The sequence below is a fragment of the Xenopus laevis genome, chromosome 2L, assembly GCF_017654675.1.
Source record: "Xenopus laevis strain J_2021 chromosome 2L, Xenopus_laevis_v10.1, whole genome shotgun sequence".
NCBI classification, from domain to species: domain Eukaryota; kingdom Metazoa; phylum Chordata; class Amphibia; order Anura; family Pipidae; genus Xenopus; species Xenopus laevis.
Genome location: NC_054373.1, coordinates 46,775,821 through 46,793,260, shown reverse-complemented (window position 1 = coordinate 46,793,260; position 17,440 = coordinate 46,775,821). Strand labels below are relative to the sequence as shown.

Below are 17,440 nucleotides of genomic sequence, written 5' to 3'. Positions count from 1 at the left end.
GGAAGTAAAAAATGTTTTCCCCTTCCCATCCCTAATTTGCACATGCAAATCCATTTCACAAAGGATTTGGGGGGTTCGGTCGAATCCAAAATAGTGGATTCGGTGCATCCCTGTTATGTACATCAATATAAAAGAACTCTTATTGAATATGATGTGCTCCAGCATGAGTCCACTCCCTCCTGCCCACTTATTACTACTTCCCTACTTATATGTGAAAAATAATTTTAAGGCTAATTGATGAAAAAAGCAGCAGGTCAGCAGGAATAAATAGGGATATAAACTAAAAAAAAAATGATGGAAAACGCATGTTCCCACAAATATTAATTGCTCAATTCAAGCATTTAAAAGTTATTTCTAAATGGAATCGTGGTTGAAACTTGCTATTCTTGGTTTTGCTGGTTCTGGCTGCATGTACCATTGAATCAATGTTGCAGTAGTCGGTTCCTCTTTATTTCAGACTCAATTTCACACAAGGCGTGTATGGTCTGTGATTAAAGGGGAATTCCACAAAAACATAGCAAGCTTTTTGGAAAGTAAACATAATTTCAAACAACTTGGCAATACACATCAATTAAAAAATATGCATTTTTTTTTAATGGTTTGGAACAATTCCTTAAGCCTAGCCCCCTGCTTAAAGGAGAATTCAACTCTGAAGTTAAACCCCTACCCCACATAGACCCCCCCTCCCTCCAGCCTAAGTGTTAACCACGGGCAAATGCCCCAAACATTTTACTTACCCGTCGGTGCAGATTCAGGCATCTGAGTTCACGGGCACCATCTTCTTCTCTTCGGAAATCTTTGGAATGAGACATTGCATACGCAGTTGGTGCAAGATTACGAAGCTGCTGAAGATGGCCCCCGTGAACTTCAATACCTGAATCCGCACCGAGGGGTAAGTAAAACGTTAGGGGCATTTGCCTGGGTTAACACTTAGGCTGGGAGGAGGAGGGATCTATATAGGGAATGGGTTTTTAACTTTAGGGTTGAATTCTACTTTAACTGTCTGACTACTTTGCTGAGCTGGCTGACTACCGTTACTTTGTATCAGCAGCCATCTGTCCTTAGCTGAATCCTCCAAACCCCACAATTCCCTGCACACATGATTTCAATAAGGAATGGAACATCACAGCGCAATGCATTGTGGGTGATGTAGTTCCTGCATGCAGTCTGTAAGCTGTGGAGAAGTTGTTACAATTTGTAACATCAGTGTTTAGTCCCTCCTTCCCTGCCAGGATTTCAAATGATGCAGAAAGAGAACTGTTAACCAGCTGGATTTCAGCATAGAAAATGGCATTTATTCATACTTTTGTTAGAAACTGATAACTGGGTTTCTGTGTTATGTGGGCCTATATCAAATTTTGGTTTGGAACTTGGAGTTCCCCTTTAACAGAGCTGGTAGAGGGAGAGTCACTGAAGAATGCAAGGCATTGTGGGACATGGAGCCTTTGCTACAGCACAGCACAGCTACAGGTACATTATTTTAATTTAGTCAGAATAAACAGTGTAGAAAATAGCAAGAGATACCGGTTTGTATAGCAGCTCATATTTATATTACCATAAACCACTGAAAATTGTACTGAACACATATTGGAAAGTTGTAAGCGTTATATTTTACTTCATTAGGTAAAATGTTATTTTGGTTTCAAGGCTCAGAAAATCTTAAAACCAGACATCACTTCTTGGAAATTATGACTTGTCACATACATACATATTGAAATATGTAAATATAAAAAACAATATGTAATTAAACCCTTTGGTTACCAGCAGGCTATGTATTGCCAATAAGCACAGAGGGAATATCAACATATAAGCATGAAACTAGGGATGCACCGAAGCCACTATTTGGGATTAGGCCGAATCCCAAAATCCTTTGTGAAATATTCGGCCGAAAAACTGAACCGAATCTGAATTTACATATGTAAATTAGGGGAGGGAAAGGAAAAAGTGGGAAAAAAAGATTTTAGTTCATTGTGTCATGTGATTTCCCTTCCCACCCCTAATTTGACTCTGTAAATAGGATTCAGTTTTGGTTCGGCACAAGCATTCTGCCAAAGAAGGCCGAATCCTGGATTCGGTACATCCCTACATGAAACTGTAAGTGTGTGTAGCACCAACACAATGGTACTATTAGGCAGGGGAGGATTGATGCTTTTGTGAGCCCTGGGCTCTGCCTCTATACCCGGTCCTGCTCCACTCACATCCCACCACCAAACTGGCCCCCCTGGGAATTATAGGCCCCACCACTGCTTTTTGGTATGAAAAAAAAATGAACATACATTTTTTGCAGTGAAAAGGAGAAAGCCACCTTTGGGAGCATAAGCTGCTACAACTATCATACGGTCGCCCTGCTTGCTTAGCATGCACATATATCCCTACAAAAGCTGGACTGCATGAAATTGCTTATCCTTTGGTCTGGTCCCCAGATTCAACACCTATGGAGAAAAGTACATGCTAAACCCTACAGACAAACAATGACCTTTATTGCATTCATTCTCTGAATGTTGCCTCAATTTAAACAAAAAAAGAGAGTCCTGCACAGTCACATGCCATAAGTATAAGTCCTTTATTTATTGCCTTCTTTGCAAGGTCAGCTATGTCCCTAACAGGGAGGGAACCTAAATAAATGAAACAGTGTACATACCTTGTTCACTATGTTGAATAAAACATACATGAGCAACAAACACTCACACCCATAGAGCACACGCACGCACGTATCTGGCACCCAATGCATTTAAAACACTAGTTTTTATTTATTCTATTTGTACTTGATGCAGGGTTTTTACGATGATGAATATTTTAGTGATATTTATGCTTTGAATCAGGACTAGTTGCTACCTATCGTTACCATTCAGTAGATGCAGAAAAAAGCCATTAAATGCTGTGCTTCATTTTTCCAGTAATCTGATTTGAATGGCCAGACAATGTTGTTAGCAACTCCCAACCTAAGCAGCCTTCTTTGCTCATGCTTGTATAAGATAAATGGTTACTTCACCTTTAAGTTAATGTTTAGTATGTTATAGAATGGCCAATTTTAAGCACCTTTTCAATTGGTCTTCATTATTTATTTTTGTTATAGGTTTGTACTTATTTGCATTATTCTTCTAACTTTCCAGCTTTTCAGTGACCTGGTTTGAAAACAAATGCTCTATAAGGCTGCAAATGTATTATTATTGCTAATTATTATTTCTTGTCTTTCTATTCAGGTCCCTCTCATATTCATATTGCAGCCTGATAATTAAATCAATGCATGGTTGCTAGGGTAATTTGGACCCTAGCAACCAGATTGCTGAAACTGAAAACTGGAGAGCAGCTGAATAAAACGCTTAATAACTAAAAAAAACACAAATAATAAAAAAACAATTGCAAATTGTCTCAGAATACCTGCATTGTAAAATTCCATATAAAAGGTGAACAACCTGTTTAGTGACTACGTAGAGAACACCCATTTCTATTCGATTCTTTAGTGTTTACGAGAGTTCAGCTATTTCTCTGTGAGATGAATGCAGCTTGTCCCTGTCAAAGACAGCTCAGAACAGACAGGTACTCTGCAACGGGTAAATTGTGGCTTTATCTTGGGAGACTTTGGTTGGTACAGGTATGGGATCAGTTATCCGGAAACCCGTTATCCAGAAAGTTCCGAATTACGGAAAGGCCGTCTTCCATAGACTCCATTATAATCAAATAATCCAAATTTTAAAAAATTATTTCCTTTTGCTCTGTAATAAAACAGTAACTTGTACTTGATCCCAACTAAGATCTAATTAATCCTTATTGGAAGCAAAACCAGTCTATTGGGTGTATTTAATGTTTACATGATTTTCTAGTAGACTTAAGGTGGGAAGATCCAAATTACGGAAAGACCTGTTATCCGCAAAGCTCCAGGTCCCAAGTATTCTGGATAATAGGTCCCATACCTGTATCTTGGCTATCTGGGGTAAAGAACTGTGCCACAGGTAGCTGTAATTCATATGTAATGAAGGTAAATCAATGTGAAAACAGTTTCTCTCTCTTATTCTGCTACTTGAATACACTATCACAACTCCAGTCGCCATATGTAATTATAAGACCATACTGGAGCCTTAACTCAGGCTTATTTAATAGGATTGTATACACAATAGGTGATAGGTTATCCAGTGGAAGATGGGGAGTGAGTGGCCTGCTTGCAGTAAGCCATGATTATTTGCATGTCACTGTAACTAGAGTCTAAAACATCCCTTTGAAATTTTACATGATAATTTTAAGATGGCCTTTAATCATATTCAAGTCAGCCTCTCTGTGCAATAACAAATGCTTACTCTCTCAGAAAAAGCACTGGTAATCCTATAGCTGGATCTTGCTCTCTGTCTAGATCAGTGATCCCCAACCAGTAACTTGTGAGCAACATGTTGTTTACCATGCAGGTGCTTATTTTTGAATTACTGGCTTTGAGGCAAGTTTTGGTTCCATATAAAACAGGTGTACTGCCAAACAGAGCCTCCTGTAGCTACCAGTACACATAGGGCTACCAAATAGCCAATCACCTGGTCTAGATCATCACCATAACAGACCAGTCATAGCAGCGGCCGTTCAATATTTCCAAAAAGTTCCTTTTAGACTGGGGCTTTTTGTCCCATATGGTAAATACCCCCATAAAAGGTTGCTAACTATTACATATTTAAATGAAGACATTCATTTACATAAACAGACTCATTTGGCCAAGTAACATATAAAGGGGAGTGGCAAAGGGCAACACACAAAGAGTTCTACAAAGACAGACTCTATAAGCCCAATTACAAAACAACAAGCCGTATTTGAAAGAAACAGATGGTTGTTTGGGCAGAAATGGGGAAGCACAAAGAATGACATATTAACTGACAGTTGCAATTAGTAGGCAGGAATCACAAACTGATGGAAAGGCAAAAGCGATTATCTGTAATAAAGCATTTTAATGCATGTTGAAAAAACCTACTGACAAAGAAGACAAGAAATCTGGATGGTACCAATTACATTTCTCAGTCCATAGACAGTGTCTAAACTGAAAAAGGCCGATTTTTATTTACAGCCACAACAGACTGGAAACCATTTACAGCAGTTAACATTTTCATTTTAAAGCTGATCTTATTCTCTTTCACTCCATGTGTTGCGTTTGTAGTGTCCCACATAGCATAAGGATCAAATAGGATTTAGAATGGATAAATTAGGCATAAAATAATTATAAATAAAAGCATTCTGAGCAATCAAAATGATTAAAAGTTACATTTTCTCTGGTGTTGCTTCTTTTCCTCGAGCACCAGTTGGCAGTTGTTTTGGTTCACAAGCCCTTTTTTAATAACATGTGCTTCATACAAAAGACGCCTTGAAATGATAGTGAATAGTGTAAATTGTAAAAAAAAAAACCCCAAAAAAAACACAAAATATTGCATGTCAGTGCATCTCAAAGCATACGTGGAATATTTAAGCATTTGCCCAGTTCTACTTAGAACAGATATTGCGCTGAAAAAATCCATGTCTTCTCTGCAAGCAAAACATTTATTACATGTGAATAAAACAGTACTGTGAAATAGCAGGGGGAACCCTGGCAGTTAGAAATAATTAGTGTTGCATAGAAAGCATTCCATGGAATCATATGAACACATGCAGAGTTTTCTTATTAAGGCAAACTTACACTTTCTTTGGGTCAGTATGTTTACTATACAGACAGTACTTTTTAAATTCCCTAAAAAACTAAGTTTAAGTGGCATGCCCTCAAAACAAAAAAGGACAATGTATTGCACATCTTGCAATGTTTAAATTGTACAATGCACTCGATATGGTGCCCCAAAATCTTTTGTTTATTTAACATAGTCTACTGTTCACTTATGTATGGCTTTTTTTTTTTTTTAACGTAGAAGGCTTTTCTTAAAATCTACTTTTTCTCTATATCATCATAACATTCTGGAGGAGTTGAAAACTATACAATCCTCCTATTATTCCTCCACCTCTATAAACTGACAAAAAATGGATTGCATATATTGCTTTCTGTGTATTAATGCAGAACAATCATTTCTTTATCTTAATTTCAATTTTGCTGCAGGCTGACCGCAAAATAGTGATGGATTCATAGTTTTCCTTGCTACTTGACATAGTTGTGTAAGCGGCTTGAATTCTTCTTTGCTGGTTAACCGCATTACACCTTGAGCAAGAGAATGTGAAATGTCAGCAACAAGTCAATAGTAAGGAAGTCTGTGCAAAAGCAGGTTATAGTTAAAAAATAAAAGTTTGGTGTGTCAAATATATATATATATATAAAATGATTCTGTCTTTAAAATGGCTTTAAGCAGCGCAGGTCTTTGGTAACTATAAAAATAAAAGCAGTCGGTATTGCAATAAAGAAAGTACTTTCCAGCCAGTGAGAGATTGTATTCACGTTAAGTCATCTGATTGGCTGGGGACGGTATTCCTATTATGGTAACAATTTTCATCATCGTGAATTGAGCCTTGGAGCAACCTAGGAGAGAAAAATGAATAACCAAGGTATTATAAAAGGGAAGGAGATTTAATTATTTGCTATTACATGTAATGGATTGACAGTTCAAGCATTGCTGTCCTGGGGCAAACACAAATTCCAGCTGGAAGATATTTATTCCCACATCTCTCAAGTTTAGTCTAAAATGATTTACAAATTGTGGTTTTGAAAGAAGAAAAATTTAAAATAAATAAATAAATAAAAAAAAACTCCTGCCAAAAGTGGTTGTTCTGTCTAGCGGATACTTAGATAGTATAAACATTAATATCAGTGGGAACCCTTACCACCGAGAGGTGCCCATTCTTGGCTTTGGCGATAAGTAACTCTGAGCCTGGTGTGAAGTCGATGATGCCTTCTTTACCATGTCCAACTGTAAACTTGATGCTATGCAAAACAGATACAATGTCACAATCACCAGTCTTTAAAACAAAACTCGGAAGCACCAATAAGCATTCCCCATTTATTTACTTTGTACAAGATCAATTATCTTTTAATTTATTTTTTTTTAACACCAAACTTTTGGGTCCTTTGGGACAAATTCTAGTCTCCCACACATCATAAATGATCTGCAGCAACAGCCTCTAGAAGTCTTTGTTACAGCTGCCCACGATCTACTAACAAGGTTTCTTATATTGCTAGTAAGAAAAAGAAAGCTGCACTTACCTGCCCTGAATAATGTTAATGTTATGGATTTTCTCAGCCGATATGGCGATTTTCGTCAGGGTTTCAATGACATGATCACTCTGTAGCACTACATCTCCCTAAAAACCAAAACAATTAAAAGGATATCTTTTGCCAAACAGCTAATAAGTTTCAATCAAGTTTCAATCAAGCTATGATTCTGGCATATTTACAATGCTATCTGTACTGGATCTGTTGCATAAATTGCACCTACATTCTCTTGGTCCTTTGCTTACCAACATAAATATATATAAATAAACACAAATTGCTTTCTTTGTAGGTCTCTGCTCTCGGGGTATGCAGCAGTCCCCTATGCAACCCATTAGGCTGAAGAGCAGAAACCTGCCAGGTCTGTTGTGAGTTACTCTTAGGGCTCTTACAGACAAGCGTTTTTACCTGTGCTCCCCTGTGTTGCACAGGAGTAGACGCACTGAATTATTGTCAATGGGGCTGTACTCACACAGACGCATGTATGCGCCAAACACAGGTAAAATGCAACATACTGTGTCCCAACCTACGTTTTGCGTTTACATGTGTCTGTGTGAGTACAGCCGTGGAGCACAGTTTAAAACGCTGGTCTGTAAGAGCCCTAAAGAACAAAGTTATTTGCCACCAGAGAAATTTGTCAAACTGACCTCCCTTAAGTTAAAGGATAAGTAAACCTATAAAATAAGTGAATGTAAAATCGATGAGTGTTGTTCTAAGCACTTTTGTCATTTAAATTCATTATCTATTTTCTTTTTATTCCAAGATATTAAGGGATACATGTGCTGTTAATATGAATGAATTTTGTTCCAACAGCGCCACCTGCTGGTCAGTTTCTGACCAGTCTGACCACCAAGTAGTCAAGGAAGTTGTCAGGAGAAAGAAAGAGGCTGCTCCGATATTCTTCTGCTTAGGAGAGATGTAAGAAATATTTCTAATTGTTTTCCTTAGCAGAAGAAATTCAGAGCAGCCTCTTTCTTTCTCCTGACAACTTCCTTTACTATTTGGTGGTCAGACTGGTCAGAAACTGACCAGCAAGTGGCGCTGTTGGAACAAAATTCATTTATTATTAACAGCACATGTATTGCTTAATAGCTTGGAATAAAAAGAAAATACATAATGAATGTAAATGACAAGAGACCTTAGAATAGCACTCTCATCAATTTTACATTCATTTATTTTAAACGTTTACTTATCCTTTAAAGGCACGCAGGGTGATTTGCAACATTCTGTGTCCCCCAGCATTTGTAGCTCTTTGGGTGTGGGCCAAAGCTTTATATTACCCCTTCAACTTTTACTTGAAAGGTGCAATTTCATGCTTGCGGTTATTGCACAGGAACACGGATTGAAATGAAATTAATTTGCTTGAAAACATGGCAAAGTTAAAGAAGAGGTGATTTGTATTGTTTTATTCCTTGCTCACAAAGCTACAACTCATGACAAGTGCTTGAAATGGCCCATGTGCTTGTAATATATACAAGCTCTGGAATTATCATACGGAAGAGGGCTCAAAGCATTGGCTGGAATCTTAGCCTGAAGGCCATTTTGACCATGGAGTATGAGATTTGGGGAGACTGCCTCATTATTCAGCTTTAATTTTAATTTATAACTATCTTTATTTTTTTAACTTTTTTTTTGTGATTTCGAATTATTTCAGGTTTTGTTTTCAGCCATTTCAAAAAATTTAAATCGCCACAACTATCCGATTGCTTGGGTCCAATGCCTAACAACCAGGCAGTGGCTGGAATGAGAGACTGGAATATAAACAGGAGATGAGCTTGAATGATAAAAAAAAAACAACAATAAAACAATTGCAGCCTCACAGTGCTATCTTTTTTTTGGCAAGATCAGGGGTCCCCATTTTAAGAGTGGAAAAAAGTAGAATTTAAAGGAAAATATTTAAAAAATCTACATAAAAAAAAGGACACCAGCTAAAAAGAGCACATTCTAGAACAGTTATGCAAAGGTGATCTAACCCTTTAAAGGAGAACTAAGCCCTAAAAATGAATAGGGCTAAAAATGCCATATTTTATATACTGAACTTATTGCACCAGCATAAATTTTAAGCTTCTCAATAGCAGCAATGATCCAGGACTTCAAACTTGTCACAAGGGGTCACCATCTTGGAAAGTGTCTGCGACACTCACATGCTCGGTGGGCTCTGAGCAGCTGTTGAGAAGCTAAGCTTAGGGGTCGTCACTAATTATCAAGCAGAAAATGAGGTTGGTCTGTAATATAAACTCATGCTACAGGGCTGATTATTAAATTCTGATGCTAATTGCACTGGTTTCTGTCCTCCCATGTAGTAATTATCTGTATTAATTACTAATCAGCCTTATATTGTGACATTTCTATTCTATGTGTACTGTATATTGTGAGTGGGTCCCTAAGCTCAGTACATGACAGCAGCACAGAGCATGTGCGGTGAATCAGCAGAAAAGAAGATGAGGCCGCTACTGCGGCATCTTTGGAGATACAGATCTTTACTGCTAAAGGGCTGTGGTTGCCTTGGGCTGGTACAGAGCACAAAACATAAATGTACAACATTTCTAGCTACTTCTTTAGTTTAACTTTCCTTGTCCTTTAAAAGCCCAGCCTGAAGACCAGTTAGGATGAGGTTGGGATGAACACATATTTGCAGGCCCTACATATTTTAAAACTACTGTCAAATGGCTGATTTAACACATTCCTAAATATATAACCTTGTTATGAGCTAAAAGCAGCCTTAACTAAATGGAAACAATCAAGCAATAAAAACGGGCATACTATGTTTCCTGCAGCAACAGAAAGCCATGTCTATCTGAGGACCTATGCTATGCGTGAATAGAATTTCTGAAAGTGTCAGTATAAGGTCTAACAAAAGTACCCCATGCTAATTACGGACTCTGGTTCACTTCGATGTAGATTTTTGGGGCCGCAGTGAGAGCAGATTCTAAATATTCCTTACGGCACTATACAGAAATTTGTCTGCTTGGTGCATTGGCACAATCACAAGTTGGCTTGACTATTTGTATTTGCATGCATTTAGAAGATTTCATGTTACTTTGGTGAGGCACATTTCAAAGTGCAAAGGCATACAGTACAGTATCAGAAGGTCAGATGTTGGCGATTTACCTTTTGCTTGTTATCTTCACATTTCACATGGATCACAAAAAGGTTGTCACTTAAACTGCTGACAGAGATACCTGCAGAACAGATAAGAGACTCAGTGACTGCATTTTCTAGTGTCCAGCCTATTTGTTTTCTTTTCTGGCAAACAAGAGGACTCGTGTCTTGTCTTATTTGAGAAATTGTAGACATACTATAGGATCAGAAACCTTGTTCATAAGATAAATCATAGTAGATTAACGGCATGTTAATATGTGTTATACTGCAGTTTTTTTTTCTTGCGAAAAAATACCCATATGACTTGAGCTGGGATCCTGAGGTCGATTTCCTATTGGGCAGCATCTGTAAGGAGTTTGTAAGTTCTCCCTGTGTTGGCATTATATAAATACCAGGAAACAAGTAAATAATAAAATAAAAATCACCCCACCCACAGAGTATAACACAATATTGGACTTATTAATCAGCCTGTAATAATCTTTGTCCTTCACCATCAACAATGGGACGGTAACTAGATAGCAGCTCCCTGACACAAGATAACAGCTGCCTTGTAGATCTAAGAAAAGTTGTCAATTGTAAAATACAGGTCCCACTGCAGCACATTCAGTTATATTGAATAAGAGAAACAACAGCCTGTCAGAAAGCAGTTCCATCCTAAAGTGCTGGCTCTTTCTGAAAGCACATGACCAGGCAAAATGACCTGAGATGGCTGCCCAGGGCCAGATTTAAGCTTTTCATGCCCCTAGGCCGCCTGGGTCCTACCCCCGTAGGAGCGCATGCGAGTGCGCCAAGTTCTAGCGCCTGCAAACGTGCACATTCCCCACAAGCTCACATTCCCCAGGGCTGTTGTAGATGCGGCTGGGCGGCATGCCGCCCCTCAAATTTTGTCGCCCTAGGCCCGAACCTTTGTAGGATTGCCACAAATCCGGGCCTGTGGCTGCCTACGCTTGCTGGTTGAGGAATTAAATTTTATATTTTAGAGTGAATTATTTGCAGTGTAAACAGTCAGGCCCAGATTTCAGTTTTGCACGCCCCTAGGCCGCCTCGTGCTACAGGGCCCTAGCTCCCAGAAACTTCTCACACAATACCTTGAGCCCCGCAGGAGCGTGCACGGACTTAGAATCAGGCTGGGCAACCTGCCGCCCCTACAGTCTTGCTGCCCTAGGCCCGGACCTTTGTAGCATTGCCACTATAAACAGTATAATTTAGAAAAAAAACTACATCATAAAAATCAAGACAGAATCAAGAAATTAATGATATTTGTTGATTTAAAACAGTTTATAACAGGGGTGCCCAGACTTTGTTACATTGGGATCTACTCTCAGCGCCTGGCCCCCATCAGATCTACCTTAATAGCGCGCAGCAATTTTTTGACCACGCCCATTATTGTGGCCACACCCCCTAATTACCATGTTCATTTTACAAAATTTGCCAGGTTATTAAAGTTTGAACACACTCCCTTCCCCCTGTTACTGTATTCCCCACCCATTATCATTAACAGTACTATTTGCTGTGCCATAGCAAAATGTGGTGGTGTGGGAATAGTACATTCATTTCTTTTAACTTGTTTAAAATATGCATGCAAAGACAGATTCTCTTACAAAAAAAAACAATAAAAAAAAAATAAAGGAGACTAGGGACGATTAATGGATTTGCTTATCTTTCCAAGAGAAAATGGCTTGTACAAAGTTAGCGTTGAGACAACAGATATGCTTTCAGACATAATTGTCTGAAAGCATATCTGACTCAGTACTAATCTACTGTAAAACCTGCACAGACACCAAGAAAATGTTTAAGTATTGGGACTGAAAACATTACAGTAGTTAGTATTCCTAATAAACTTCAGTTATTAAATCCTCTAATTGCTGAAATAAGATTCCATTACTGAGAGCACTAATACAGTCCAGCACCTATTCCGCATCTGAGGCCATGGCCGCCCTTCATACACAGCTGCAGTGATGAGAGGGAATATGAAGTGGCATTGCTACAGGTCCGCCGTATGATTCCCCACACTCTTTTATTTGCACAGTTACTCGCATGCACAGAGTGCGTCGAGCACGGCCACAATGCGTTTCCATGGTAACCGGCGTGTCCTGGAGAGTGCAGAGATTTTCAGTAAGCCAGAAGCAGGAAGGCGGAGGGAGTAGTTTTGCCGCCCTTCCACCCTCCTCTCCATGCAGCTCCTTCTTTTCAGCCCAGCCAAGCCAGATCGCCTCCCTCGCTCACTGCCGAACCTGGGCCCCAGATCGCCGTCCTGGGCACCCCTGGTTTATAGTCTAGAATTCTGACTGGACTAAGTGTTGTTATGCACATAGTACTATACAGAGTTCACAGTAGCCGTGAGAGACTTGGAACAGCAATTTCCATATCATTTTAACTTGGCCACTGCGTGATCGAGATTTATATAATGGAACAGAAATGCATACCAGTCAGATTGGCATAATCAATCCTCTGCTTGAGTTTGGCTTCTTCCACAATGTAGGCGGTGTTGTGTGTGAGCAGCAGTTGCCTCCGCCGCGGCTTATACCCTTTACGGTCGTACTTGACTACAGGCACAGCATACTGAAAAGATAAATTTGTTACTTAAGTGTAAAAAGGAATAAGAAAACTCAAATGCAATAACCAAAATGTGACTCTCAAGCAATGCAAGGTGTGCAGAACGGGTAACAATTTTTTTCCCACCTCCCCCATTGACAACCAACACAGCCAAAAACACTGAAAATGATGAGACAAATAAATAGAAAAGGAACCTTACTGTTAGTGTTTGGTTTTCCATGGTTTGAAGAATTTTAGCATTTATTTCTTCAATACCTTCAAAGTAAAAGCAGAGTTAGAGTTGTTGGAAACAAAGATATACCTGTTCAAAACACCAATGTTGAGAAATAACTACAATCAACTTGCACTGAAATTTGGAGCAAAATATACCTACAAAGATGTAAACTGCTACATTATTCAAGAGACTTGTATCTAGAGAGGCAGATAACCAAACATTTGTGTAATAAAGAGTGGTTCTAAGACAAAAGTATCCTGGGCTGGTGTATTTTTTTAGGCTAGGGCCAGACTGAGTCAAAATCAGCCTGCTGATATCCCCAGGCCGATTTCAGTCCCTCACCACGAGCAGCATCCGCTTCTTTTGCGTCTAGGACCCTTGTGTCTGCTCCAAAGCTAACACACTCCGCCAAGAGTCTCATTGGAGCCGACACAAGGGTACCAGATGCTAAAAAAAAGAAGAGTATAAGGAATTGCTCGCAGTAAGGGGCTGAAATTGGCCTGTGGATTTGCGCAGGACACATGCACAGCACACATGCACATTCAGAGAGCGAGGAACAGAGGATTGGCTTTTTTCTGATGTCAACCAGAGAAGTAAATGTGGTTGTTAAGGTATCTACACTTACCAAGCCTGGTGTTGATAAACAGTCTTGGAACACTTTGTGGGTAGTTGTCTTTTTTTTCCTTAAATATTTCACTAGCAACAACTTTTTGTTCCAACTGCAGAGAGAAAAGAAAGAATGAAAGAAAGAAAGAAAGAAAGAAAGAATAACACATGGTCAATGTTAAGTAGTGTGGAACCTAAAAGACTATGCGTTTTATATGGGAAAAAAAATCATATTCCATGCAAGTCCATGAACATTCTGCAAAGCGAATACTTTTTTCTTTATTCACATCACATCCTATCCCAACCCAAGCCAACCAGCCACAGACCGTGTCTGCATGGGAAAGAAACTACAAGCAAAATGATAGAATTGTAAATTCTTCTCGTAATATTTATACAAAATATTCTCTCAAAAGCAAAAATCACTGTACAGCTAACCTCCATTTCACGTTTTTGTAGGGAACCAGAAAAAAATGGGCAAAATCTGTGAAAATGAAAAATCAGGGAAATGCAAAATACATACATTGGTGAGACCACAAATAAGTATAAAATGTGGGAAAACTTTAAACTAGGGGATGGAAAATTGAGGTGTCACTGTAATTTATTCTTAAACTTACCCCACAAATTAATTGGGTTTATTTTTTTTCCAGTTTATGAAACAGAAATCTAAAAATGGCTGCATATGCTACCTGCTAAACACGATCTTTGAGCATCATGATCACACACGTATGTTTTAAACCTTACAAATTGGATATTGATAAGCCAGTCCCATCATATCTGGCCTCACATACTGAGCACAGGCACTAAAGTTAATGGCACATGGCTCATTTTGTCTGCTGGTGTATAAAAGCCAGCAAAGAAAAGTCAATCCGCTGCCTTAAGCAGGCGTTTTGTGCCACAATCACAATGTGTGAGCTAACAGGCTGATTGACTGCCTGTCAGTGCACATACATACAAGGTGTGGAAGGTAGTGGATCAACTTTTTGTGCTGGCTTAAAAAAAAAAGGAAAAAAAAAAAGGAAAAAACTACCCATAGGCCATTAGCCAAAGGCTGATTTTTAGCTTTAATAGTACAGGTATGGGACCTGTTATCCAGAATGCTCGGGACCTGGGATTTTCCGGATAGCGTATCTTTCCGTAATTTGGGTCTTCATGCCTTAAGTCTACTAGAAATTCATTTAAACATTAAATAAATCCAATAGGCTGGTTTTACTTCCAATAAGGATTCATTATATCTTAGTTGGGATCAAGTACAAGGTACTGTTTTATTATTACAGAGAAAAAGGAAATCATTTTTAACAACAGAACAATAGGAAGTTAACAAGACAGCAGCTTTCTAACACAAAATAACAGCTCCCTGGTAGATATAAGAACAGCACTCTATAGTTAAAATCCAGGTCCCACTGTGACACCTTCATTGAGTAGGAGAAACAACAGCCTGCCAGAAAGCAGTTCCATCCTAAAGTGACATGACCAGACAAAATGACCTGAGATGACGGAGGATGCAGCTTGTTGCTGCCGCTGATAGCAGCAACGGCACTGCATATTACCAGTAACGTAACTAGAGGGGGGCGGGCCCTGGTGCGAAACGTGCAGCCAGGCCCCCGGCCCCCCCGTACGCAATTATCTTCCCGGAAATTGGCGAGGCCCTAGCCCATTTGCACACCCTGCTCCCCCGGTAGTTCCGCCACTGCATATTACTGAATATCTGAAGAACAGAAGCAAGTCTTAGGAATACAGTTTCAGTGTTAAAATCTAAAATAATAAAAAGCAGATCTGGTTAAGTGCTCTCAATATGATGACAATATACCTGTTGTTTCATTTCAGGACTGATTCTTCTGCAGTACGCCCACACCATATTGTTCATGCACATTTCTCTCAATAGCTCTGAAGCCTGCAGGAAACACACATTAGTACACAATATTAGTATAATTTTGGTTGTTACTTTTAGGTTGTATTGTAACATAGCAAGGTAGAAATAAGGACAAATTAGTAAAAGGTGTAATTTACAAACAAAAACTATGCCTTAATGCTTCTACCTTAAATAAATAGTAAATATGAGGCAGTTGCAAAGCATGTTCAGATGTGTGCAAGTTTTCTATCTGAATTTTAGAAAAAGCTTTCTACTGGCACACAAACAATTTAGTAGCAGCTTGTGGCAGGTGCAATGACTGCCACAACCCTCACTCCTTATGTCTGATAGTAAGTTGCTGATCAGCTATCCAGTCTCACCTCTTGTAGTGATGGGGGTGGTACAGGCCATGATTTATCCAACACGCTTTTTGGCATATTGCGTCTCAGATTCATCAGGAAAGAGTAGCGGATATAATCCAGGAAGTACTCATTCTCTGGGCATCGGTCGTAGTTACGGTAAATGAAGCCCCTGATAAACCTATAACATGAAAATGAGCATGTTTTTTTTACAGCACTATAGTTAAATGAAAATCCAACAACAACTCTGCATACCAAAATTCTAGTTTGTAGAACACCTGTCTCTACAAAGCTTTCTGGCAATAATCTTACACCTGCCATCGATTACCTATTAAAAACTCCTTGTGTACCATCTAGGTCCCAATTACTAACCTGTGCTGGACTCCATAGATGTTCAGCAATAGCTGTTGCAGCAGTGATGTTGGGCTTGGGGAGAGGGGCAGCATACACTGTTTACATCAAGGCTTAGGGCAAAGACTCAATAGGTTGCAAAATTGCCCCAGTGCAGTAACCACAGGCAATTAGCTTTGATCAGTGTCTGGGTAGAATACTGAAACCATATCTAGTACTGGTTATGGCAATACAATATTTTCCAGTGTTAGTAAACAAATCCAATAACTGGGGGCTGGTTCAAGGAAAGATAAAAAAAAACATGAAGCGTTGAAGTCATAATTATATGTTTCTGTGAAACCAAGGGCCTTTTCTTTCACTTTAAATAAAACAGGGAGGGTCTTGTTAAAATGATTACAGTAATTTATTATAGTAATCTTGTAAATTATAAGGATAGTCTGTAGATACAGTATAACTGGGATTTAGTCTAATGGCACACATGGCTATATATCATGTGGCAGTACTGAGCAGCTGTGGCTAAACAAAACACCCTAAATTGGCTTTCATCAAAAAGGCCATGACTATGGCAAATACAATTGGTTGCACTCTCATTGTGTCTCATAGGACTTTATGCTTTAATATCAGCAATAAGTACACTATGTACTTTCAGTAAATGAATGGATTCATGCCTCAATTCTACACAAAGCACTTTTCAGAAATTTGGCTAAAACAACAATTTGCTGTAGTGATTCATTATGGGACCCCCTAGGAGGAAGCACTTCACTTCATATGTACCCTATTATAAGTGCTTCAAATAACCAACGTTTATATTGGAACAGGGGGAGAGAGTTGTAGGGGGCCCCCAGGGTAAGGGGGGCCTGGCCACACCGTACTTACTTGAGCCGGCCCCCCTGCTTTCTGAGAGCTGCCGACTTCGGGAAGGCAGGGCGGGAACACAGAGGGAGGTATCTTCTGTCCACTACTTTCCCTAAGGAAAGTAGTGGACAGAAGGTTTAAACTTCCCCTCCAGCTCATCCAATCACCATGCAGCTTTACCGGGACTTGAAATTCTGTGACCAATAAGGGAAGAAAATGCTGTTACTGGAAGAAGATGCAGCCACCTGTGCTTCCCTCCTCCCTTCTGTAGTCGGCAGCTCACTTACAGCAGGTGGGCCACGCTAATGAAGTAAGTGTAACATGGCAGGGCCCCCCTAAAGGTAACCCTTTGTGGTTCCTGTTGTGTGGTGGGGCCCTGGGCACCTTTTTTTAAA

The 17,440-nt window shown here is 39.3% G+C and overlaps 1 protein-coding gene across 1 annotated transcript in view; it reads right to left on the bottom strand.

Moving 5' to 3' along the window:
- Positions 1-4,905: 4,905 nt before the first annotated feature.
- myo1c.L (myosin IC L homeolog) overlaps positions 4,906-17,440 on the bottom strand; it is a gene marked incomplete at its 5' end in the record, with an annotated part of 47,775 nt that continues 35,240 nt past the window's right edge. The window contains 9 exon segments of the mRNA NM_001089049.1: positions 4,906-6,466; positions 6,769-6,868; positions 7,148-7,245; positions 10,265-10,335; positions 12,682-12,817; positions 13,011-13,066; positions 13,651-13,744; positions 15,439-15,522; positions 15,861-16,020. Coding sequence (NP_001082518.1) covers positions 6,440-6,466; positions 6,769-6,868; positions 7,148-7,245; positions 10,265-10,335; positions 12,682-12,817; positions 13,011-13,066; positions 13,651-13,744; positions 15,439-15,522; positions 15,861-16,020 — 826 coding nt within the window. The 3' untranslated portion in view covers positions 4,906-6,439.